Source organism: Phodopus roborovskii, unplaced genomic scaffold (genome assembly GCF_943737965.1).
Source record: "Phodopus roborovskii unplaced genomic scaffold, PHOROB, whole genome shotgun sequence".
In the NCBI taxonomy this organism is placed as follows: domain Eukaryota; kingdom Metazoa; phylum Chordata; class Mammalia; order Rodentia; family Cricetidae; genus Phodopus; species Phodopus roborovskii.
In genome coordinates this window covers 8202835-8227540 of record NW_026126599.1, presented here as the reverse complement: position 1 = coordinate 8227540, position 24706 = coordinate 8202835, and the positions used below count along the sequence as shown (strand labels likewise).

At 45.7% G+C, this 24706-nt stretch overlaps 1 protein-coding gene across 1 annotated transcript; it reads right to left on the bottom strand.

Moving 5' to 3' along the window:
• Positions 1 to 329: 329 nt before the first annotated feature.
• On the bottom strand, positions 330 to 23126 carry N4bp2l1 (NEDD4 binding protein 2 like 1). The gene is made up of 5 exons (XM_051205148.1): positions 22737 to 23126; positions 5155 to 5282; positions 4758 to 4846; positions 2667 to 2743; positions 330 to 1680 (listed from the first exon to the last, which is right to left on the bottom strand). Exons 1-5 carry the CDS (start codon positions 22910 to 22912, stop codon positions 1431 to 1433), a joined length of 720 nt encoding a protein of 239 aa, XP_051061105.1. The 5' UTR covers positions 22913 to 23126; the 3' UTR covers positions 330 to 1430.
• Positions 23127 to 24706: the final 1580 nt, after the last annotated feature.

Below are 24706 nucleotides of genomic sequence, written 5' to 3'. Positions count from 1 at the left end.
CATTCGAATTTAGCAGAGTTAGAATGGCAGATTCATACCAACTTACTATTACTCATCAGCTGAGCTTTCTGTTACTCCTAAGACACCAATTTTGGAAATGTTAAGGAAATGCATTGCTTATTGTTGTGAAGATGCTGAGTGAACTTCAACAGTGTTGATAATGGAATGGCAAGTAGGCCTTCTAATGTGCAGACTTCATTCCTAGTTATTAACAATGATTCGTGAATAAGCTTATGATATGTGCAAAGGTTATTTTATGGTATTAGTTTTTGGGCTTTGGTAAATGTTTTGTTGTTAAGCCAAAAATAAATTCAATGGCAAACCCAATATAAATGCAATACCATATACAATTTTAATAACCATAAAAGCACCATTATATAAGACACTTAAAGTAATAGTTCACAAAACATTAGAAAGAAGCTGTTGGCCAGAAAATAAATACAGCGTATATCCCACATGGTCGTGTCATGGTCTCGTACCAAATGAATCTGATTCCAGCCTGCTGAGATTTAATTTGGACTCATAAATTCATAGCTGATCTGAGGGGCATTCCACAGTTCACTGTCAACACCACATGAAATAGCCTGTTCACCTCCGTGAACATGACTTCACATTTCCTTGTATGACCTACACCCTAGCTGCTCCATTGCTTTGCATTCCTAAATATCCAGGTTGCTAATTAATTACACATTATAGGCATCATTTTAGAAATCACTTGATGATTCTCTAAAACTGGCGTTTTGCAGAAGCAGGTTTATTTTACAGTTAGACTACAAGCCAGAGGGAGGGGGTTTGTCCTGCTGAGCAAAGGGTCTGACTGTAATGGTAGCGATTCTTCTTAGTTGCCTTTGTCCCTAAGAGTCCACAGGCTTGTCTAACAATGACTCGTCATTAAAATAAGATAGGAAGTCCCCTAATGTCACCTTGAAGGACAACATTCCCTTCTGTGCTTTAAGTCTAAAAGAAAATCAGTGCCATTAGAGTGAGGGCTCTAGTCTCCAGATGCAGACTATGGGAGTAGCTGTGGCACAAAGCTGCCTCCACCTCTGCCTCCGCCTCCCTCACTCTCCAGCTCTCTGGAGGTGGATCTGTCTAAGACAGTGGTACTGTAGTCCACAGAAACGTACCAGTAACACCTTGTTTATGACTACGGGTAGCTAACTGATAATCTTAGATTTCAGGTTCAAATCAACTCCTTCCATAGAGAAAGGCCCTCAAGCCCTCAGCAAAGCCTTCAGCGGCAGGCCACATGGGCACACTCCGACATTGCTTGTTGGACATAACAAATATAATGACCTCTGTTCAGAAACTTCTGGGCTTTGGCTATTTACACTGGAATTAGAGCTCTGGCTAAAACTGAACAAAGAATAAATACCAAAAATCGAAGTAGAAACTTCTTTAGGAAAACTGCAGTGGCTGTGCACAGACTGCTAATATCCATGGTGACAGCCACCTCTTCTGAAGCTCTCGTTGGAGAAGCCGCCATGAGCCCTTCGGTTGGGGAGCTCTGTGTAGGTGCCCCAGTACCCGGAACCACTGGAAGGCGCGCTGTTCCTGTCCTGGTTTCTGTTCGCTCTGCTTGGCTTTTCTGCATGAAGGACACTGTGAAAGGTAACATTGTGTTCATACCGTTCTTTCATCCGCTGTATTTTTTCTCTTGGGACTCCATGGATGTTTCTTCTACATAGAAGAAAAACCCCACAGATGTTTAGTTAAGGCGGGCTATCCACACACGTAGCTTACATTACAAACCCTGCACTGCATGGCTGCTGCTCTGCCTCTGGACAAAAGCATATGTTCTATTGTTGAGGGCCCTCTGAAGCTCTCCTGGTTCGTGTATGTCCCAAAACAAGCCTGGGGCTAGCTTCCAAAAGCCTTTGTTTCTTGTGATTTTGACATGAACAAACACCATATGATATACTACTTGTGTGTTTAGTGATATGCCTTGGGTGACATGCATATATCTATTATCTGTTTGCATCAGCTGGTCTCTGATACCATCAAATGTCACTTACTAAAACAACCTTAAGTTCTAGAGGGCACAAATACCATCTAGGGATGTGGTTAGAAATGGAATTGCCAAGATTTCAATTACAGAATAGAGTTCATGAACCATGTCAGGTTTAACAACTAGGCAGTTGAGGGGTGGACCACAGACTTGCTTTAAATACTCTGCTTCTGCTCCGTCACTGGCCTCAGGGAACATGGAGTGTGACTATCAGAAGCCATGCATTGAAAACCAGTTAGTATTATTTGGACACATGTTGCTGTGTAAATCAAAGCAGCACTTGTAGCCACATTCTGCTTAACATTCAAAAGTCTTGCTTTAGCCTAACACAGAAGCACCCGCTGACATGTGCGTTCCATGCAGAGGAAGTGTTTTCAATGCTCATTAATGAAGAAGCAACTGAGCATAAAGAAAGGTAAGGGCATCCTTTGAAAGGGCCAAGTTCAAGCCAAGGGTTAGCACTTAGCATTATATTAGACATCTGACTCAAAACTAAAGCCTTCACAGTAACAGTTCCAAATTCATCAGTCTCTAAGAATTACCATTTCTGGCCTGAAAACTACAGTCCATTTCCAGCCTGAAAAGATGCTTTTGTTCAGTCTGAAATACCTGAAAATAGCAAGATACAGAATGAGGAACTAGGAAAACAAAGAGGTACCTTGCTAACTCTTGAACGTTGAATTTCCAGCGAGTGTCGGGTTCTCGGAATATAACTTCATAGTTATTCTCAAGTGCCTGATTTTTCAAAAGTACATAAAACATTGAAGACATGGCATGTATGCTTGGAGATGTTCGCGCTCCATTTAACATTCACCACAGTCATGTCCAAATGTCCCCGGTGTACGAGTCATCCAGGCCCCGAATCTATCTACTGCATTTTGTCCCTGTACCTAGCCACTCATGTCTCACTGACAGTTTGTCAGTTTTATCTAGTATGACTCTAAGCATCCTTAGGACAGATCACTGACCTCATGGTGAAATGTCCCAAACACAGGTGTGAGCAATGAGTCTGGAGAATTCCTAAAGTTATCTCCATGCTCATTGTGGATTTACTTCCTCCCGTCTTGATTTGTAACTGAGACTGCCACATAACTTATGAAATCCAAGTGATTTCCACATATTTTATATAGTGTTTCCTGCAAACACAGCTCTCCCTGCTCTGCAATGTGAGGCCTAATGTCCTGGACCCTATTTCTGTGAGTTTAGATGATTAGTAAGGCTCTCGTGTCAACAGCTAAACATTCTTTGCATTCATAAGCTGACCGCTTTATTCAAACAGCCTTCTGTTATCACTAGTGCTCAACATGTTATAAAATAGAATTAAATGAGCTAAGCTGAGGGACCCCCTCAGAAGGAGGCAGCATGCATAGGGTCTGGTGTGTTGTTACAGCATAAGAGGTTACAGTTAATACTATACAAATCAAAACAGCCAGCAGAGAATTCTGAGTGTTCCCATCACACACCAAAATGGCATTTGTAACATCCACCAAAGCAGCTCACTGTAACCATGAATGTGTAAGATTATTATTTATCAACTAATGAATACATTTAAATACCTAAGTTTCTTCTTTGTCCTTTGGATGGTCCATTCTATTTGGAAAAGAATTCAACCACTGTGTCTTAAGAACCGCTAATGACAGGCGTCTCATTAACAGCATTTGGGTGGCTAATACCCAAAACTAAGAAGTGAAATGACTTCCCGGAAGCCACTGCCACATGCTCCTTAATGCTGGTTTGGGCCATGCCTACATGCATCAGTTCTGCATGGCCCTGCTAGTCTCAGATGGCCTTGAATGTGAACTGAAATTGAAATACAGGGTCTGTATTCACCCAAGTTTCCACCCTGGGCTTGAGTAGACATTTCAGGAAAGCATCTATAGACAGACGCACAGCTGTCTATATACTATTCTACGTAAAAGCAGAAAGAATCCTAAAGCTAAACTGCCTTGAATCCCATGGAGGAGACGTTACAACATACTGGGGGCCATGTGTAACTCAAGAAGCTGTCTGCTCCTGCTCTGCCCCATTTGTGGAATGGAAACTTGTCCTTGTAAGACACAAACAATGTCTGAAGAGATCAGGATGGAGCTGATTCTGTGTTGATATTTGTAATCTACTGCCTTAGTAGTCTGTTCATAGACTAAGAAAGCCTGTTGAACTGGAACTCTCAGCAATAGAGGACTGAAATCCCCAGCCTGCAACAGGTAGACCTGGCTCACTGGGACCCATAACCCTGCTAGTACGTTCTCTAGTCTGTAACTCCCTGAAAGTATCAGCAGATGCTCACTCCCCTGAACAGAAAGTAGCCCAAACTGAAAAGCTAACAAGGAGGGAGGCAGAGGCAGGCAGATCTCTATCAGTTCGAGACCAGCCTGGTTTACGGTTTACATAGTGAATTCTAGGACAGCCAGGGCTCTGTCTCAAAAAAAAAAAAAAAGAGAAAGAAAGAAAGAAAAGGAAAGGAAAGAGGAAAAGAAGAGAAAAAGAAAAAAAAAGAAAGGAAAAGAAAAAGGAGAAAGGAAGGAGGGAAGGAGAGAGAGAGAGAGGGGACTCAGACCCTTGAAGGTAAGAGCACGCCCTCAGCAACTGAAGAGCAGAGAAACCCTAAAGCAACCTTACCAGCCCCTTGGGAGAGCTACCATTAGTGAATGTGAAATCATGGAAGGCCAGAAAAAGAGAAGAGAACACAGGTTTCAACTTTCTCACAAAACACCCCAAACTGAAAATTCAGAGTGATGTTTCTTCCTACCATGACTGCATAGGGCTTCATCTCCCAGGCGTGCAGGTTGGTGTTATCAATAATAATGGGGGATATGCCATTCTGCATTGCTTTCCTTGCTGTAACACAATGCAACACAACAGTGAACAACATGCAGCAGTCACCAGAGCGAGCATCACCCACATTTTGTCACTTGCACTGCAGGAGGCCTCCCTTGCACAGCTCAACACTACCTAGTGCAGAACCATTCTCAGGGGTTTCCTTTTGCTGGAATCTACTACAAAGGGCAAGCCCTGCCATCCTGCTTGGGTAGAAAAATGGTGGTGCTTTTGCTTAAAGCTCCTTCCATGGAATGCATTCCTTTTGAAGCTGCTACAATCTACATGTACAACAGGGTTTCCCGGGAGTTTGGAAAGGAATTTGTCACCTCTCTTCTGGTTCCACTCATGAGCTTCCTCCAAGAAGTCCGGGTTGAACTCATAGGCACCATCTTCCCTGAAGAAAAAATCATCGGTGCTGAAAATCAGAGCCCTGGGAAAGTCACGCTGCAGCTGTCTGCAAAGTGGAGAAATGGAAAAGGGATTTCCCCGTTACACGTGGTCGTGGGACAATGGTTCCTCTCCATCTTTAACAGCGAGCAGATTATAATTCTGAGATCTCCATGTTTTGAATTTCCCACTCCACTTAGGAGGAGAAGCAATCATCCCAGAAAGTCATCGGTCCTCAACGGGAGGCAGAAGCCTGAGAGGCCGCTGTGCACGTGCCAACCCTTGGAAGTAAGAGGTCACTGGTCACGGCCACCACCTTGTGCAGCATCCAGGATGGACTGACACTCCAAAGCAAAGTTGAAGGCATGGCGACTGTTTCCTGAGGGACATCAGTTACCAGGGCCACTCCTCTCCAGGGCACATCAGTGCCCTCCCAGACCTCCCCTCGGGCACCGTGCCCCCACGCTGCAGCCCTTCCCTTAGCCCCTAAACTCTTACCTGTCCTGGGTCCCATTCCTCGGAGCTCTGATCTCTGTAAGGACCCATCTGAGCAACTAGTTCTTGCTGAGGTATGAAATGTGGATAAAGGAGATGTGTGTGAGCTACCCTCTGAGTTCTAACAAAACCTAAACCAATGGAAAAAGCACAAGAGAAGGAGAGAGGTGAACCCAATAGTGTCCCTGTGCCTTCGGAGCTCTACCACTCAGGGGTTTAAATATGAAAATGTCACAGGAAACGATAACATCACAGAGAGCGCCTTTACGAGACACATAGGGGGAGGGGGGAGTTCTGCAGGAAAGTATTTCAAAAGAGAGGTTTCCACTTGGGATTGCATTACATTTGGGGGCAGGTGCTATTAAATCAAATAGTGAAGGGATTGGTACCAAACTGCCGTGCCTCCTTTTAAAAAGAAGATGCAGAAGCTGGTTACCAGGTAATGCATGCCGGCAGCACAACTGGAAACCACTCCTACAGCTGTGTGGAGAGTGATAGGTGGGAAACACAAGCAGAAAAGCAGGCGGAGGCCCTGTGTGCCTTCTAAGTTTTATTCTCAGTAGAGATAGAGGTAGTTTATACCCTCCCCCATCTTTTTTGCTATTTTTCAAGACAGAGTTTCTGTGTAACAGCTCTGGCTGTCCTGGGACCACTCCATAGACTACCAGGCTGGCCTCGAACTCAGAGATCCTCCAGCCTCTGCCTCCCAAGTTCTGGGAGTAAGATTGTTTTACTCCAGCAATATGGAGCCACAGAGCTGGGTTTCATCCTCAGGCTTCTACTCCAGCCATCATGAACTCGTCTGTCTAAACTTCTTTCCTCAATTATAAAACAGAGACCAATCCTAAGGGCTCAAGGGAAAGCACTTTGTAAAGGGTGAGATGCTTAGCAAATGTGAGCAGCACTGTTAATTCTAACAACTTACCCCACACAGACTGATGACGGGGACAGGGACAGGGACAGGGACAGTGCACTTGCTTGGGCATATGGCAATATAGGGCTCTTTGGGTGTTGCAGTGGATGTGGCAGAGGGGAAAGGGTAAGAGCTTCCACTTTGAAATGCTGGTAAAACATTCCAGAAACAGCACACCAGCATCTCTACCTGAATTCTTCAGAAGTCCTGCCAGCAGAGTTGGAAATAATGACAAAGTAAACGAATTTTGTTACAGGTTGTGGTGACACATGGGCAGTCCCACGGATAGCTTGATTTTTAACAGCAACCTGATTGTCCTTGGGAGACTTGTGAGAAAATGTAGAAATATATTTTACTTTTTTGTTTATTTTTCGTTATATCTGTGTGTGCCACCTGCATGTGTGCCCATGGAGGCCAGCAGAGGGTATCAGAGATTTCCAGGAGCTGGAATTATAGGCAGTTATGTACCAGCATGTGTGTGGTGCTGATGATCAAACCCAGGTCCTCTGCAAGAGCAGCCAGGGCTCTGAGCCATCTCCCCAGGCCCGAGATAGTAAATTTCAATATCAAAGGACTAGTGTCAGTTACAACCTATTAAACCCTGATTGACAACTACCAGCCACAAGTGTTACATGGAGTGTTAAGGCACAGAGTTACAGGAGTTTCTTTCCACAATGTATGAACTGGCTGAGGGGCCGGGCCTCCTACAGTTTGTGTGGCACATGTGGGACCAGCTGTACCGGCAAACACAAAGAAAATTTGGGTCAGAAACAACATTTTGGCAAGGGAAAACATTGCAAAGGGGGTGACATTTGACTTGCACCTTGCGGGTGGAGGAAACTTTTACCTCGTGTGGGGGGGTGGGAGAGAAGGAGGGAATGTTATGCCCAGGGTGTCTCTACACTGCACTTTCGTTGTGGTAAATGTTAGACACGTACGAGTTTTCTTTCCCTGTGTAACCCTTAAGGACTCCCGCCTTGCTCTTAGTGCTTCGGACTACGGACACACGTTTCCGTTTCTAATGTTTTCTCTAAACAGACTTTAAGACAAGGTGTGCACTTCACACTTCCTTTGCTCCTCAGTCCCTTCTAGACAACTTAAGATCACTGCCCTTTTTAACTGCAATGTTTTACTCTGAGGAAAACTGCCCAGGCCACCACAGGGCAGGAAAAGCTTTCCATTCCTGCAACACAGCTAGCTGACCGTGGGCTCTGGAGTCCTACCAGCAAACTGGCAGACAGAAGTTGGAGGTGCCCCACATGGGTGGCGCCAGTGGATTCCCCCTTTGCTCTGTCCTTTTCATATTTTTTTTCTACTTTCACCTAGATGTCAAATTAGTACCAACCGCCACAGCAACGTCTTGCAAATTCAAGACAGTAAAAACACCAGCTAAGCGGAAGTGCTTAAGTGGCAGCATTTAGACTGTAAAACTTAAGTGTGAGCAGTAAGTATCACTCCACCGGCACAGGGAGATGAGGGAAGGCCTCAGGGTTAGCTTTTCTGTGACAGTCAGGAGCCTCATGCATTAGGGGAAGTGAGAAAATAAAATGCAAAGTAGAAGAGAAAATAGACAATTACTTCTGAATAGCTTCCCCTCCTTCACAGCCCCTCTCCCAGTCACTAAAATTTCCAGAAACTCAGGCACTAATCTGTATTTCATAACTTATTCTCCCACAATTATTTAACCATCAAGAACTACCAGGCTGTGGTGGCACATGCCTTTAATCCCAGCACTCAGGAGGCAGAGGCAGGTGGATCTCTGTGAATTTGAGGCCAGCCTGCTCTGCAGAGTGAGTTCGAGGACAGAAACCCTATACTGAAACCCTCCCCCCTAAATAGATTACTTGAATTTATGGTATAAAGATTTCAAAATTTCCTCTCATAGTCTCATAATTTAAAATTATTTTAATTCATTTTACATTTAAATACTTAAGATTTTTTTTTCTCCTACAGATACCAAAGTATTTTTCATTTGTTTCAAGTAGCACCTTTGGTAATTGTATCTCACTGGGGTCTTTCATCTATAATTGTCCTCATGTCTCTATGGATTTCCTTTTGGAAGAGTTCAGATGAGTTTCTGGTTGTTTGCTCAAGATTGGGTCAGACTAAACATCTTTGGAAGGGTGGTATGGAGAGAGGTGTGCTTCCTGACCTCACATGACACCCTGCCTGTTGTGCTCATGCAGACATGGCTACAAAGCAGCACCAGCAAGCTTTCCACTACCAAACAAGCTCGCTGGCTTACTTAGTGATACTAACGTGGGAATGCAAAACGGGGACCACTCGGCTGTCCTGGTTTCCAGCAGCCTTCCCTGGGCAGCCCACACCTTTGAGATCCTGCAAGTCTTACATGGGGATCATGGAATCATTTAAAGTTCTTTTCATATCCCCCCTTTTTTAAAGATTTACTTATTTATTATGTATACTGTGTTCTGTCTGCACGTACACCTGCAGGCCAGAAAAGGGCTCCAGATTTCATTATAGATGGTTGTGAGCCACCATGTGGGTGCTGGGAATTGAACTCAGGACCTCTGGAAGAGCAGCCATCCTTTGAGCCATCCTCTCCAGACCCCTCTTTTCATATTTTCTAGGTAGAATTTTGTTGTAGTTTTGGCTTGGTTTGGTTTTTTTCAAGACAGGGTTTCTCTGGGTATCCCTGGCTATTCTGCTCTGTAGACCAAACTGGCCTGGAACTCACAGAGATCCACCTACCTCTGCCTCCGGAGTGCTAGGATTAAAGGTGTGAGCCATTACCACTCAGCTAAAATTTTTTTACAAGGAGCCTTCTCACTCCTCTTTTCATAATATTTATTAATTTACTTATTGCTGTGTAGCTCACACTACTTTTGGATCCATAATCCTTCTGCCTCAGCCCCGCCCCTCAGCTTGGGGATAACAGGCAGGTACCACCTTGTCCAGCCCATGCTACACTTTGTTTGTTTGTTTGCTAGGTAACACTGACAGGCCTAAAGTTTGATATACAGACCAGGCTGGCCTCACGCTTGTGCCAAACCCTCCTGCCTCTGTCTTCCAAGTACTAGGATTATCAGTATGCACCACTACAGCCAGTCCTCTTAGAGTATTTTTTCCCCGCCAGCCCCACAGCTGCACCAGCCCCAAATAACACACAGAGATGTTGTATTAGATATAATTCTGTTGGCCAGTTACTTGTTTCTTATCGGCTAGCTCTGTCTTAATTATTAACCCATTTCTATAATCTAGTACTTCCACCTGGTTTTATCTTACGGGAGAGAGGGGCTGGCGGTCTCTCTCAAGTCTCTCCATCTTCAATCTCCCCCCTACTACTTCCTCTCTCCACCTTGTCTCCTAGTCCCGCCTATCTTGCTTTCCTATTGGCCAACAGTGCTTTATTCATTGACCAATAAGAGAAACATATTTACAGAATGACATCTCCCATCAGTCCTCTCATTATTCTTTCTAATGGTCCAGCTGTCCCGTGTTTAGCTAGTGTACCCTTCAGGCTGGCTCCTCTGTCTCTGTTTAGGAAAAGTCTCCTTTTTCTCTAATTAGCAAAGACACATGTCGAAACATTAAAGTCATAAGTAAATAAATAAATAATAAGGATAGGCTCTTATATTTCTCCATCTAAAAATAATTTCTAACATTGGTTTTCTTTCCAGTATGTTTTCTTTAAGTTGTCTTTTCATTTATCAATTGTGTGTGTATGTGAACCTGTGTGAGGTCAGTTTTCATTTATGAATTGTGTGTGTATGGGTACACGGGTGAGGTCAAAAGACACCTGCAGTCATTTATCTCCCTCCTCCAGGATCAAACTAGGTCCTTAAGCCTTGGTGGCACAGTGCCATTACTGAGCCCAAATTTTATTTGCTTGTTTATTTATTCATTTATTTATTTTCCGAGACAGCATCCCACTAGGTAGCCTCCAAGTGCCTGGTGAGTGCCTCCCATGGTATATGCCTGGATACCCACACATCTTTCGTTTTAAAAACAGGAATGAGATATAAAGCACACCAATTTTCACCAAGTTTTTTTTTTTTTTCATAGAAAATTGTTTCTCACCCCATGAAATATTCTTCTATGACTTTTTTAGTTTGGTTAGTTTTGTTTTGTTGTTTGTTGTTTGTTTGTTCGTTTTTCGAGACATGGTTCCTCTGTATATTCCCAGATGCCCTGGAACTCACTCTGTGGACCAGGCTGGTGTCAAACTCATGGGGATCCGCCTGCCTCTGCCTCCTGAGTGCTGTGATTAAAGGCATGTGCCACCATTGCAGGGCTTCTGTGACATTTTAATTCATGATAGTTTACACTTATTCACAGGGACGCAGCACAACTTACCTAACAATTGTCCTATGACTAGCCAATGTACCTTTCCCTTCATGACCATCACGGCCATCTCCTCTGGTGTGTCAACCAGGGACTCCTTATCAGTAGGGCTAATTTACTGAATTTCAATTCCCAATAGAACAATTGCCTTTTAACTTTGTTTACAGTAATCTCTAGATGATAAAGTTTAAATGTTTATAAATAGACTCTAGTCACATGTAGCATCCTGCATTTTCAAATCCATGTCTTTGAGGTACATTAGAACAGTCTTTCTCACCCCAAGATTATGTCACGTGTCTATAATTACATTTTCCTCCTTGTGCCATCTAAAATTTTGCTTATATATAGTAGCAGTTGAAGATCTAACTTGATTATCTTTCTACTCAGGGTCCTGGTTGTCCCCAAATCATTGCCTAAGTATTTCATCCTTTCCTATCATCCTTAACCACTTCCTACACCATACCCAAATGACTGCGTATGATTAGAGCTGTCCTGAACTTATTCCTGTGCTTGGATCCATCTTCTTGCCTTCTTTTCTAATGTTTTTATTATATTCAGTAGTTGAGGATATTTCCTTTATAAAATGTATACCTTTAATTTATTTTGATGCAGAAGTGTGTCCGAACAACGTCAACTAAGAACACATCTTTTTGCTCCATGATGATTCCTGTGACCCTTCTGGAGCAGTGAGCAGCAAACAGAAACCCTGGTGCATATGATCTCTCCTTAACCTTTGTACCACTTTCCTGAAGTAAATAATGGTTCCTCCAGTTACGGATAAGGAAACTACCACTTGGAGAGATTAAATAACTGGCCAGGGTTCAGGGTTCTCAAGTGGCACTGCCAGCATTTTACCTCAGGTCTAGAGAGAACCAGCCTGAGTGGCATCCCTCTTAGCTCTTCTAGGTCTGAGAGAACGCATCTCATGGTCTCGCATACTGGCGACATGCAACCACAGTCTGGCATGTATCTCAGCCTGCAGCTACCATTCTGGATTTATTATGACACTTCCTTATTGGAAAAAAAAGAAACAACTGATGTGTGTATGTATGTGATGTGTGTATGTGATTGTATATGTCTAGGCACCGCATCTGCCGGGTGCGTGAGGAAGCCAGACAAGGGCTTCAGGGCCATTAGGACTGGAGTTCCAGATGGTTGTGAGCCACCATGTGGGTGCTGGGAATTAAACCCAGGTTCTCTGCAAGAGCAGCCAGTGCTCTCAGCTGCTGAGCCATCTCCAGCCCTAATGAGGATTTTCTTAGACGTCTTGTCACTGAACCCTGGTCACATTTCTCCCCTGGCCGCTCCACCCCTCTGCAGCCACCATTCATAGGGGCCTCTCAGCACCCCTGCAGCTCCACCTTTCACACCTATCCCACAGCACAGGAAGAGGAAGCAACCCTTGAACCTGCAGCTTCAACCGCCCACTGCCACAAACACCCGCCCACTGCCACAAACACCCGGGAATTAGCAGCTTTTGTGACAGTCTTCTGGGGTTTTTTGAGACATTGTGTCCTGAAACTAGATCTGTTGACCAGGCTGGCCTCGAACTCACAAACACCCACCTGCCTCTGCCACCTGAGTGCTGGGATTAAAGGTGTGCATCGTCACTGCCTGGCCCTTTTCCTTTCTAGCCTTCTGCCTTTCAGTCAACACTTTTCCTCAGAGTTGTTCCTTTTCTCTTTGCATCCTAGAGAACCTTGCAACATAAACAGTTAAATACAGAGGCTGTGAGGGCAAGGCTGTGACCCTGCAGGCCCTCCACCTAGGGTTGCCCAGGTCAACACCATCTCATGTTTGCTCTGTAGCTCAGTTGGGCCAGTTGCACGCTTGAACCCTGCTACCCCCAGTCTCCTCTGTGCCTCACTTCTGCTCTCATGGTAACTCCTTACCCCTGCACACCACAGAAACCACAGAATTCCCTTTCCTGAATACCATTTCCCCACTACTGCCATTATGAAGTCTACCTGGGCAGGACCTCTTTTTTTTTTTTTTTTTCCTTTCCACCCGCACTTCTCAAGTACCCAGAACACTGCCTGAATATGGTAGACACTGTAGATACCTGTTGAGCGGAAAGATGGAGGAGTATTACATATTTCATGTGTGTCTGTTCATGTTGATAAACAGGCTGAGTTCTTTCCCTTCAACTGACATGTAGCACTCCATTATCCACAAGATTAAAAAAAAAAAAAAAACTATCATTAAAAGCTTGCTGTGTGCCAAGTGCTATTCTAATGGCTTCTGATTTCCTGTATAATGCTCAACTAGACCAAGAAGATAAGCAGCATTAAGGCCACATTACAGGCCAGTGGGTGGTACCCTGGATTACAACCCAGGCTCTGACCCCACCCAGAGGTCAGAATGCTATACGATAAAACACAGCAAATCTCTTCTCTACAGACACTGGAGTGCCTGCCATGGTGTCACAAGCAAACTTGAAGGGCCAGCACTGTGCTGACCTCATGTGCACATGTAGGGTGTGTCTGGGGTGCACACCTCAAGTACAGTGGCTCTGGAAGGGCTTTGGGGGTTTTATTTGTTTGTGCGGAATGCTTTACATGGTAACATCAATGCTCTAGGAAATTACTTTATTCCTTCAGGACAAAAGACATGTTCACTGAAGGGTTTCTGTGTGGTGTCTGCCACTCTAGCTGCAGCATCTAGAATAAATGCCAAGCACACAGGAGGTAACAAATACTTAGACTATATATATATATATATATATATATATATATATATATATAGTCTATATGTATATATAGTCTATATGTATATATAGTCTATATGTGTATATAGTCTATATGTGTATATATATATATATATATATTTTAATTTGTTTGTTTGTTCCATCATTAGAAAAGTAGCCTTCCATTTCCTGAGAAACCTCCACTGTGTCACCAGGCCACAGAGGCTGAGGGAACTCTGGTAACAGTCCCAGGCTGGCCTCTGGTTCACACGTTATCTCTCCCTTCCAAAGCAGGCCATGTTCCTGAAATCCAGCAGCAGATCTCTACACAGCCCTCACTGTCATCAACTGGCAGTGTGGGCCCACTTAACTCTAGACAAGCTCCTCTTGTTAGCCAACACGTGGACGGCTTGTCATCTGCTTAACTATGGAACCTGGGCCCCCGTGTCTGCAATCTGTTCATCAATCGTGTTTGCCAGTTCTCAGAAATGGGGGAAGGAATCAGAACTGAAGTCAAGACTTACAGTTTTTGCCTGTATTTTCTCCAGATGTCATAGGTCAGGGACAGCCTTTAGAGTACAGCTCTCCAGGCAAAGGGTCACTCTAGGATCTCACATGACTGCTGTTTACAGGCAGCAGCAGCCACACCTTTGATCTTAATTTTAAAATCTTTTTTTTTTTTTGGGGGGGGTAGGTTTTGAGACAGGGTTTCTCTGTGTAGCCCTGGCTGTCCTGGAACTTGCTCTGTAGACCAGGCTGGCCTCGAACTCACTAAGATTTGCCTGCCTCTGCCAACAGAGTGCTAGGATTAAAGGTGTGAGCCACCCAGCCTTAAAGTCTATTTTTAATATAAATACCAAATAAAGGGGCTGGCATAGCAGATGTTTTCACGCATTTGGGATGAGGGCATAGCCTGTGTGAGCTTCACCCTGAGTGTGCATCGTCTGTGTCATACTCACTCTCCCGCACAGCAGCCCCTTTTTGCTTCCTTCTTTTCTCAAAAGTGCTGGTAGCATCTGGGCTGAGTCTCGGGGAAATTTCTGGCATTGCCTTTTGTTAACAAATCCACTCAACTCTATAATGAATGCCTACAAGATGCAGGGCTTCCTTCGGAGGCAGGACAGAAAATAAAGTTTGTCGAGACGGGGTCTCACTGTGTAGTCCAGGCTGGCCTTGAATTGACAGCAATCCTCCTGCCTCAGCCTCAGTGAGTGCTGGGATTACAGGTATGTAACATACCTAGCTTAGATGTAGTTCCTGTCTCAAAGACTTTACATCACAAAGAAAAAAATAATTTATATCGCACCTGGTGGTGGTGGCGCACACCTTTAATCCCAGCACTGGAGAGGCAGAGGCAGGCAGATCTCTGTGAGTTTGAGGCCAGCCTGGTCTACAAAGTGAGTTCCAGGACAGCCAGGGCTGTTACATAAAGAAACCCTGTCTTGAAAAAAGAAACAAAAAGAAAAAAACAAGAAGAACTTACATCTCATGAAGCTTACAATCTATTAAAAAGAATGTGTGTGTTGGGGGGCGGGACAGCATCTATTTACAAAAAGAGTTCACGCTAAAAATACTGCAGAGTCCCTTCGATAGCAGAGGAAGGCCCTCCTCCCCTCCTCCTTGCATCCCCAACTCTACAATCACACTTCAGCAGGGTGCCCAGTAACTGTGGGAAGTGGCAGAGGAACATTTGTGTCTGAACAGTCCCAACCCCATGAACTCACTATCACATAAGTGTGCTGTGTCCCGACCCCAGCGTTCCCATGTATGAAATAAAAACCACAAGGCTGGGGCATGAGAGACAGCTCGGCAGTGAGGAGTACCATCTGCTCCTGCAGAGGAGCACAGTTCAGTTCCCGGCACCCACATGGCGGCTCACAACCATCTGGAACTCCAGTACCAGAGCATCTAAAGCCTTCCTCTGGCCTCTGTGGGCACTGTATGCATAAGGTGCAATGCGGACATGCCGGCAAACATCCGCACAAAATAAAAATGAATAAATCTTGGGAGCACCTCGTCACTGTGTGCTGAGCCCTTCTCCATGGCTCCCTTCCTCTTGCCGGATCCTTACCTTGATGCAACAGAAAGCTTGCTCCCCAAGCCACGCACAAGATGCAAAGGAAGTCTTATGAAGGGAGAGTTAGGAATCTAGCTCATTTGTTCCTCACACTGCTTCCCCCAGTCCCACAGGGTTAGGCAGATTTCAGATGACTTGAAGGAACCAAAAAATAATGTTAGAGTCCAACGGGCCCTGGAAAGACACCCTTTATAAGTGACTTCACTGGAGCTCCAGGAAGGAAGTTAAGCTGAATCATAAACATCGTATCATGTGAGCCGATTTAGCCGCTTGGGAGTTGGCATTCCTCTCTGATACACCATGCTCGGTGTAAATACAAACACTTCAAATCTAAAATCAGCTCTCACTGGAATGCATCAGCCAAAATAAGAAACCCCTCAGTAATATTTTTAATTAGAATGAACATCTCTTATCAAGACTGACAATAGTAAAATGTAACTTCCTTACCCTGAGACTTCAAATCCAGGCTCAATTAGACCCCTAGCTGGGAGGGTGTGGAGGGTTTTCTGTCACACTTGGTGTTACAGCACTGTTATCAGGCCCCTCCCACTTCCTGTGCTCTGGCTCAAGCCTGGGGATGTAGGTCTTTGGCAGTGTGGCTTCCCTGCCATGGGCGGAGCCCTAGGTTTCTGCCCAGGTGTTGATGGACAGCGGTGGCAGGGAGCTCAGGCTTGAGTTAGAAGGACACTGGAGGAGCTTCTTGTGTACTTCCTTAGCTTTTGCTGGCCCTCTTTCATTTTCTCTCAATCATTATACAACATCATCTACAATCCTCAAACCACACCTGCAGTACTACATGCTACCACCAGCTGTGTCTTCCCAGCAAGGTCCCAGCAGTGCCCGGAAACATGGTGATGAGATTCCCATATAACGGAGGCCACCTTCCCTAACACGCCTTTTAGCGAGTGATTACAAACCCATATGGCATTTTAAACTCCTACTCCTTATAAAACGCATATAGCAAGCAGTCAGCCTCCAATCATCTACCCGCCAGAGGGCAGATGCAAGGACCCTGGTCAGCAAAATTCAGGAAAACCATAAAAAAATCTGAAACATTAGTTACCATTCTCCAAGGTGGCCTAAATGACCAGAGATCTGAGATGGCATCTGCCCACTACTATATTTTGATATGCAGAGTAGGATGCTGCAAACTTCTGTCCTGGTCTTCCTTTAGTTTGGGAGCCAATACCTCATGTATAAACTGGTTCCTGTTCTCAGTGCCTCTATGTTAGCATCCCTTTCTCCCTACCTGCTTGTCATTGGATCTTATTAGGAAAGCACCCTTCCATGTCCTGAGAAATGTCTGGAGATGTGAAGGAGGAGAAAGGACAGTCATTAGGCAGCAGTCTTTGAGACTAACTGAATACGCATCAGGAGTCACTTGTGATGGTACCTAAGGGACAAAGATTGCAAAGAGACCAGCATGTACTACAGGGAAGTTGTCCCATCTGGCTTTCACTGGTAAAGGTAAAGGTACACAAAATAAAATAAATAAATAAATAAATAAAAATTTTAAAAAAAATCCATGGAACTGACAGAAGAATGAAGAAATTTAATTTTTCACACATGGCTAATTGAGCGAACAAATGACTAAAAGGACCCCTATTGCATTTCACACAAGGCACGGTAGTAGTACAACCACACAATGGAATATTTTATTCAGACATAAAAATTGTGACGATCTCATACATGGCACAAGCATGAACCTTGAAACAGTACTCTTAACTGAGACAAAGGACAGATGCTTATGACCCACACACAGAATCCTTAGACGAACAAGAACACAGAGACACCTGGTAACTCTGAGGTTGCAGGGATAAAGGAGAGGCATTAGGGGGCACACAGCTTCTGTTCAGGGTGATGAAATACAGTGACAATCGCTGCATCTGTACTGATCTGAATCCTTTAAAGAGGTGAAAGCTGAGGCTGAAGGACAAGTCAAGTGTAGCATCAGATGACTGGGTCATGATGGCAGTCCTGGACCACAAGGCTAAAGTAAAAAGGGTCTCAGGACTGGAACTCTAGTTCTGCTTCCCCACCCGACTTTTTGAAATGTCTTTTACTCGTTGTGTGTGTGGCGTACGTGTGGCATGGTGTACCACAGAGGCTGCTGTGACTGGAAGATGACCCTGTGGAGTCAATTCTTTCCCTCTACCTTTCTGTGGGCTCTAGGGATTGAACCCAGATAGTCAGGTCTACCCAGCAAGCACACCTGCTGAGCAACATGTCCTGGGCAACATGTCTGACATCTAGTTGTCTCCTAGATCGAGTCCTGGGCCTACCTAGCCAGTGGATTTGCTGCTTTAGTCAAGCCCAGTAGATCGATGGGCTCTTTCCCATCCTCGCTCCGCTTCTTATTCAAGGCCAAGACAAAGACCACCCCTATGTGGGGGGACTCTGTCCTTAACTGGCTTTCACACTCTGCACAGTCTCCCTTAGCCCTGAAGGCTAGCAGCACCAATATGCTGTTCCAGCCCACCCTATTTGCCCACAGGACAAAATGGAAGGCTAATTGTCAACTTGTTTCCACTTGTTATCTGGAATAGGCACCTTCTGTAGCCTTATTGAGTATAAGTCTCAGTCACCGTTGATTATTGGTTGACTAACACTGGCCACAGCTGGTACCCACACATCCCACAGTGTCTGTTTACTATGCTACCTATGATCTTCACAATGAATGGATTTGTGGAGTGTTAGCTTGTGTTACTAGAGAAGAATCTCAGGAGTTAAAGAGTTAAGATAAGGGCTGGAGAGGTGGCTCAGCAGTTAAGAGCACTGGCTGCTTTTCCAGAGGTCCTGAGTTCAATTCCCAGCAACCACATGGTGGCTCACAACCATCTGTAATGAGATCTGCTGCCCTCTTCTGGCCTGCAGGCATACATGCAGGCAGAATGATATACACATAATAAATCTTTTTAAGGAAAAAAAAAGATTTGAGATAAAATGTCATTGTTGTTAAAAGTTTGTCTCCTCATAAGTGAGTTTCCTAGGCAATGTCCAATTGGAAATTAACCCTTGAAAGACATTCATTGACAGAGTGATATAGTTAGCCAGGTTATTAAGCAAACCTTCTACTCAACTGTGTCTTGATTTCCTTTTAAAAGTTGCCAAGCAGGCTGGAGAGATGGCTCAGAGGTTACAATACTTGTTGCTCTTCAGAGGGCCCACGTTCAGCTCCCAGCACCCACATGATGGTTCATAACCGTCCTTAACTCTGTTCTGGAAGATGTAGTGCCTTGTTCTGGCTTCTCTGAGCATCAGGCACACGTGTGGTAACATACATACATGAAGGCAAAGCAATCATACATACATATCTTTAAACTATTTTTCTTTAAGTTACCAAGCAACAAACAATTATTGTTGAAAACTAAAAAAACAGATTCAGGAAGTCTATGATCCCACTACTAAAGGTCAACACCTATGGGTGGGTACTTATCATTTCACAAACTTTGTTTTCCTAAGAATCTATACAGATCTTTTCCTTGAGTATAAAATGGGATATGTGTATTTGTGTGTACCTTTCTTATTATTTTTTTTTTAATTTTTGAGACAGGATCTCATGTATCCCAGGCTGGTCTTGAACTTGCTATGTAGCCAAAGATGACCTTAGACTCCTGATCCTTCTGACTCTACTTCCCAAGTGCTGGGATGACAGGTGTGCACTGCCACAGCTGGTTTCTGTGATGCTGGGCTTTGTGCATACTCTGTATCCACTAAGCCACATGCCCAGGCTTGTGTGTATCTTTAAGACAGGAAAGAACACATCTACAGGTCAAATACACATCTTTGTTTCCATCAGGGACTGTGTGACTCATACTCCAATCTACTTTTGTATTTGCTATTTAATATTTTATATTTAGTACTTAAGTTTTCTGGCATTTTTTCTGTCACAAAAAATTCCTGATGAACATTCCTCTGTACCCGCACGCTTGTCCAAGCATTTCCTTAGTCACAGTCAGTAATAACCACGTCTCCCCAGATGATACTTAACTGAACTCAGGTACTAATACACATTTAGAGAGTGCACTGGCTAGAGTACTACAATGTGGTTAAAAATTTTAAACCAAATATAATCCAATTTAAGTGTGGGGGGGCACACGCCTTTAATCCCAGCACTCAGGAGGCAGAGGCAGGTGGATCATGAAGAGTTCGAGGTCAGCCTGGTCTACAAAGTGAATTCTAGACAGCCAGAGTGGTTACACAGAGAGACTCTGTCTCAAATAAATAAATAAATAAAGTCTAATTTAAAAACAAAAGAAGAAATCCAACAAATTCAGAAAGATATTTCCCAATTTCCAACCACTTAGACATATGAAAAGACATAGGTGAATATTCTAGAATATAACATTGACTTGAAAGACAAAACAGATCCTATTTTTAAAAGAGATTTTTATTATTTAGTCAAATGAGATATAAAAGTTAATCAGGAAAAAATAAGCTCATATTTGCAAAAACTAACTTCCTCCAATGTTAAGGAAAAAAGTTTTATTAGTCTGATTTAAGAAATACATGTTCATTATAGAAAGTGTGGAAAACATGTAGAGAAAGGGACTCTCAGAATCTAGCAAATACATAACAATAACCTTACAGTTTTCTATTTTCTACACAAGTATATTTTATTGTATATTCTCCTCTCTCCTTGCCCTGTAAAACATGGTTGGAGGAGGCCAGGCTGTGACTTCCTGAACAGTTCATCTTACTCTGGGCTACAACTCACCCCACTGAACTTTATAATCTACAACCCATCTGGAAGCATGCAAGTCTCCTGAGCCCTAAGGCCGACAGTGCCCAGCACCCCAGCACTGTGGGAGCCTCCTCCATGGCACAGCCAGGCTTTGCCTCCATAAATGGAGTTCATCTCAGCCTCTCCTGCACCTGTCTAGTAACTACACCTAAAATTTACATAACTACCACCTTAAAGTTTCAGGGGGCATCCTCACTGATTCTATCTTTACAAACCCCTGCAAGGCAGGAAGAGCCAGCGTCCCCCACTGAAGAGGAAAGGGAACTGAGGCATGCTGGACGTTGGTGAAGGCAGCGAGTGGCAGAGCTTGGATATGAAGCTGTAAGTTGACTCCCAGGCTATCACTTTTAGGTCTGACAACAGGAAGGATCCCCATAAAATCCTCTAACTTAATCACCTCTTAGTCACCACAGAGGCAACAAGGGGCATTTACAGCAGGTGTCCCTCTTCCAGGCCAGGGCTCACCACATCTGTCCCTACAGGGGTTTAATGAGATATTCTCTTGTCCGGTATCTTCTGTTTAGTCAGATGTCAAGCAGGAATTCAAATATTAAACACGTAGAAAATTAGAGACAGAAAGGAACCTTTAAGACCACCCCAGCCAAGGCCCTGGCTTCCCAGTGTCTTTCTCATCTCTAATCCCCACACTACATTTCTTCCTTTCTCAACTAGTTTAGAGATGACTTGGCCAAAGGAGTAACTTCCTTCTCTTACTTTCAGTGTGTGATGGTTTACAGGCTGGCAAAGTGAAAGTGAAATCGAACAAGATTTCGGCATACTGGAAACGTCTGGTAACAGATGTACCCACCGTGAATTGCTGTACCACCAAACAATCAAACAAACAAACAAAAAACTGAAACACCAAAAAGCAAAAAAAAAAAAAAAAAAAAAAAAAAAGCTGTGCCGGGTTTTCCAAGGAGGCTCTCCACATCACCCACTCCTGCCACTAGCCAGGAGTCTCCCAAAAGGACCTAGAGAAGTGTGTCTCAGAAAGGGGTACCAGGGTGGCCACTGTACAAGTCACGCATCCCTTTAAAATTTGCAAAGGTAGCAATTTCATGGCTGGATGCTTATACTTCACAAACCAACTAGAACCCGTTTACAAATGTCAGCACCTTATAGGCCATCTCATTTTCCTCTTCATTCACATCCAAGACTCAGGCCCTCCTCCCGCTATGATCACTACCTGATGCCATGGAAATCAGCATGTGACCGTAGGCCACCTTGATTCTTCAGCGGTTCCAGGGTCCTATGGCTAGCCTTATCTGATGAGATGGAAAGCTCACAGGTGGCAGGCAAGTGCCTGCTTCTATCGACTAGTGTGTGCCAGATAATGTTCACGGAGGGTTAAGACATGGCCCCTATCTTCGAGTATCTCACAGAAGGAAAAACCAATCCTGTGCAAAACTAAGCGCAGTCACAGAGATGTAAACAGGAGCCAAGGCGCTGAGAAGAGTGGCTTCTACGGCAGGGTGAGGCAGCTGCGAGGGGAGGTAACAGAACCGGTTTTTAAAGACTAGTGCAATCAGTCGGGCAAAGGGTGGCGGTGGGCAAGCCAGGCAGGAGGACCAGCACCATCAAGCACAGCAAGGAGAGAAAAAGTCCAACGTTGCTGGAACACCAAGTGCAGGGCAGGGAGTGGAGGGCGTTCAGGCTGGAGCGGTGGGCCTAGCAAGGTGCAGCAGGCTGCAAGCCCGCGCAGTTCCCGCTGACCCGGCACCAGGAGGGCCGCTTACGCAATTCGCAAGTGAACGAATTTGGGCGCCCGCGGAGAGGCTGTCAGTGACGATCGGTGGTGGCGCCGCCAGCCCCCCTCCCCAGAGCACCTGCGCGCCTTCGCAGCGGCCAAAGCAGACGCAGGCTGCGCCGATCCACCAGATCTCAAAGCGGACCCGGGCCATCGCCGCGTGCCCCCTCCCCCGCCCCCAGCCCCGGACCCCCGAACTCGCTCCGGTGACAGCGCCTGTTGACGCACCGTGGCGGCTGCTTGCGCACCAGCGGGCGGGGAGCGGGTTTGTTTCTCTGCAGTCGCCACCAGGTTTTCCCGAAGAGCAGTCCCCGCGGGCCTCCCCGACCCGGGGCTGGGGGCCGAAGGCTACCTCGGCCCGCCGGCGGGTACAAGGCCGGGCGCGGCGGGGAAGGGCCGGTGGCGTCTGGGGTTTTGCGCAAGGCGCAGTGCCGAGGTCCGTCCTCCCGGGCCGGCGAGCGGCAAAGGTCTCGGGCGCGCGGGGCAAGGGCAGGGGCGGCGCGCGGAGCCGCTCGGGGCAGGGGCGCGCGTGGGCGCCAGGCCGCTGTCATTACCTGGCCAGCGTGGTTTTCCCCGAGCCCGGGAGGCCGCGCAGGAGGTAGAGGTGTTTCCTAAAGCTGTGGCGACGCGGAGGTGGCCCCCGCGCGGGCGGCGGCCGAGGAGGCGGCTGCTGCTGCCGCCGCTGTTGGAGGCTCAACCTCCCGAACGATTCCAGAAAACTGTCCTCCATGGGGAGGGGGTTGGCGGCGAGGGCCCTGGGTTCCCTTTCTGAAGTCACGGTCTTGGCCAAAGCTGTTGTTTTTGTGACTCTCCGGCCATGTGATAGATGGAGGGGCGGGCGCTCGGAGCCCAGCCCCTCCTTCCCAGCCGCGCGAACCGCGGGAGGGGGCGTTTCTACCTGCTAGGAGGCCGGGGTGCTAGGAGACTGACAGCCAGGGACGCGTGGGTGACTCAGCCCGCAGCGCCCCTTCCTGTCCCCTACTGTCTTCTGCTGTCCTTCCCGAGAGAAGGGGCCCGGCCCGGGGGCACAGTGGGAGGTTTTCCTGCAGTCGCTGTGGAAGCCCAGCCCTCTGCTACATACAGCTCTGCCTCATCTCACTTCAGACAGGCCTAGACCTTGAAAATAAATAGTTTCCGTTGGCGATTAAAGAATGTGACAAGCACATCTGAGCAGTAACAGAAAGGCCATTGTCTCCCTACTGCGTGTGTACCAGCATCTGGCTGGTATCCCAAGGGCTGATACACACTCCTCCAGGGTACTGTCCCATTTCTTAGTACCTTTATCGGTCTGCCAAAACTATCCTTGGAAAGCTTTAGGCAACTTAAAGTCTCTTCTTGCTCCTTAGATATCGGGTGGACTTAGGAGGCTGCGTAGATACTTCTCTATTGCCACATAGCAGGGGCGATTGTCCTGGGACCATTTGTAAAAAAAATCAAGTTCAAGTTGCAGGAGTTGGTGGCACCCATTGGCAGGCACTGGTTGTGACTCTCCCAACTGTTTCCCTATAGAAGCAATAGGATGATCCTGGTTTTTGGACCGAAATAGATAGTGTTCAAAATTTACTTCCTAGAAAATCTGAGATATTGGTGACTTTGGTTACAATTATTATGAAATGAAAACATTTTATGTCTGGCACTTAAGGTATGGACATTATGAAAAGGAATTGTGGGGAAAGAAATGATGTCCTTCTAAGACTTAGAATCTATGTTAAAGACCAAACATTTCCCGACCAGACCAGCCTCAGGGAGGGGCCATGCAAGCAGGGAGGGGGGCTGCCTAACGATCTCACTAGCTTTGGGCTTCCCCTGGGTTGGGGTGTGGGAGTGAGGTGGGCTGCTGTCCCTGGGAATTCCCTTTCCAGCATGAAGCATACTTCCTGGGCCCTTAGTACTGCTAGAGCTGCTGTGCATGTTGAGGACAGAGAGGAACAGAGAAGACACATTTGTCATAGAGTACTGACCTTTAGTGTGCCTATACATCCCTGACAGAGTTCACATGTGGGGAAGTGAGCCTAGGCCCTCCCGCTCACTGAGCACATGTTGCTCAGCCTCAAATTCTACCTTTCTCATTCCAACCCTTCTCTGTCCACTAAGGATCTACTTAGTCACCTGAGGCTGTATCACACATGGAGTGTGAATAGGACAAACTGGGATTGAAACACACAGTGACGGTGTAAAAAGAACGGCATGGTTGCACATGCTGTAACTCTGGGGTTGAAAGGAGGGTAGATAGGTGGCTTGCTGGAGCTCATTGATCAAGCAGCCCAGTAGCTACAGTTTCAGTGAGAGTCTTAAAAAAAGTAAGACAGGGAGCATGAGACACCAGATGTCCTGCAGGCATGCACCGGCACACTCTCATATGTGCACATGTGTAAACATACATGAGGCTAGAGAGACGGCTCAAGGGTTAAGAACACTCGTTGCTCTTCCAGAGCACTGGGTTTTGGTTCCCACAAGCACCTTAACACTAGTCCCAGGGAATCTGTGTCCTCTGAGCCAAACAACCCCCATCTTGAGGTATTCC

Bases quoted from the DNA above. Each gene is read 5' to 3' on its own strand.
- N4bp2l1 (XM_051205148.1), bottom strand. From the start codon at position 22,912: ATGGAGGACAGTTTTCTGGAATCGTTCGGGAGGTTGAGCCTCCAACAG. The intron at 4,847-5,154 runs GTGACAAATTCC...ATTGTGTTACAG, and splicing joins TGAGTGGAACCAGAAGAGAG to CAAGGAAAGCAATGCAGAAT. The intron at 1,681-2,666 runs GTACCTCTTTGT...TCTTCTATGTAG, and splicing joins AACGTTCAAGAGTTAGCAAG to AAGAAACATCCATGGAGTCC.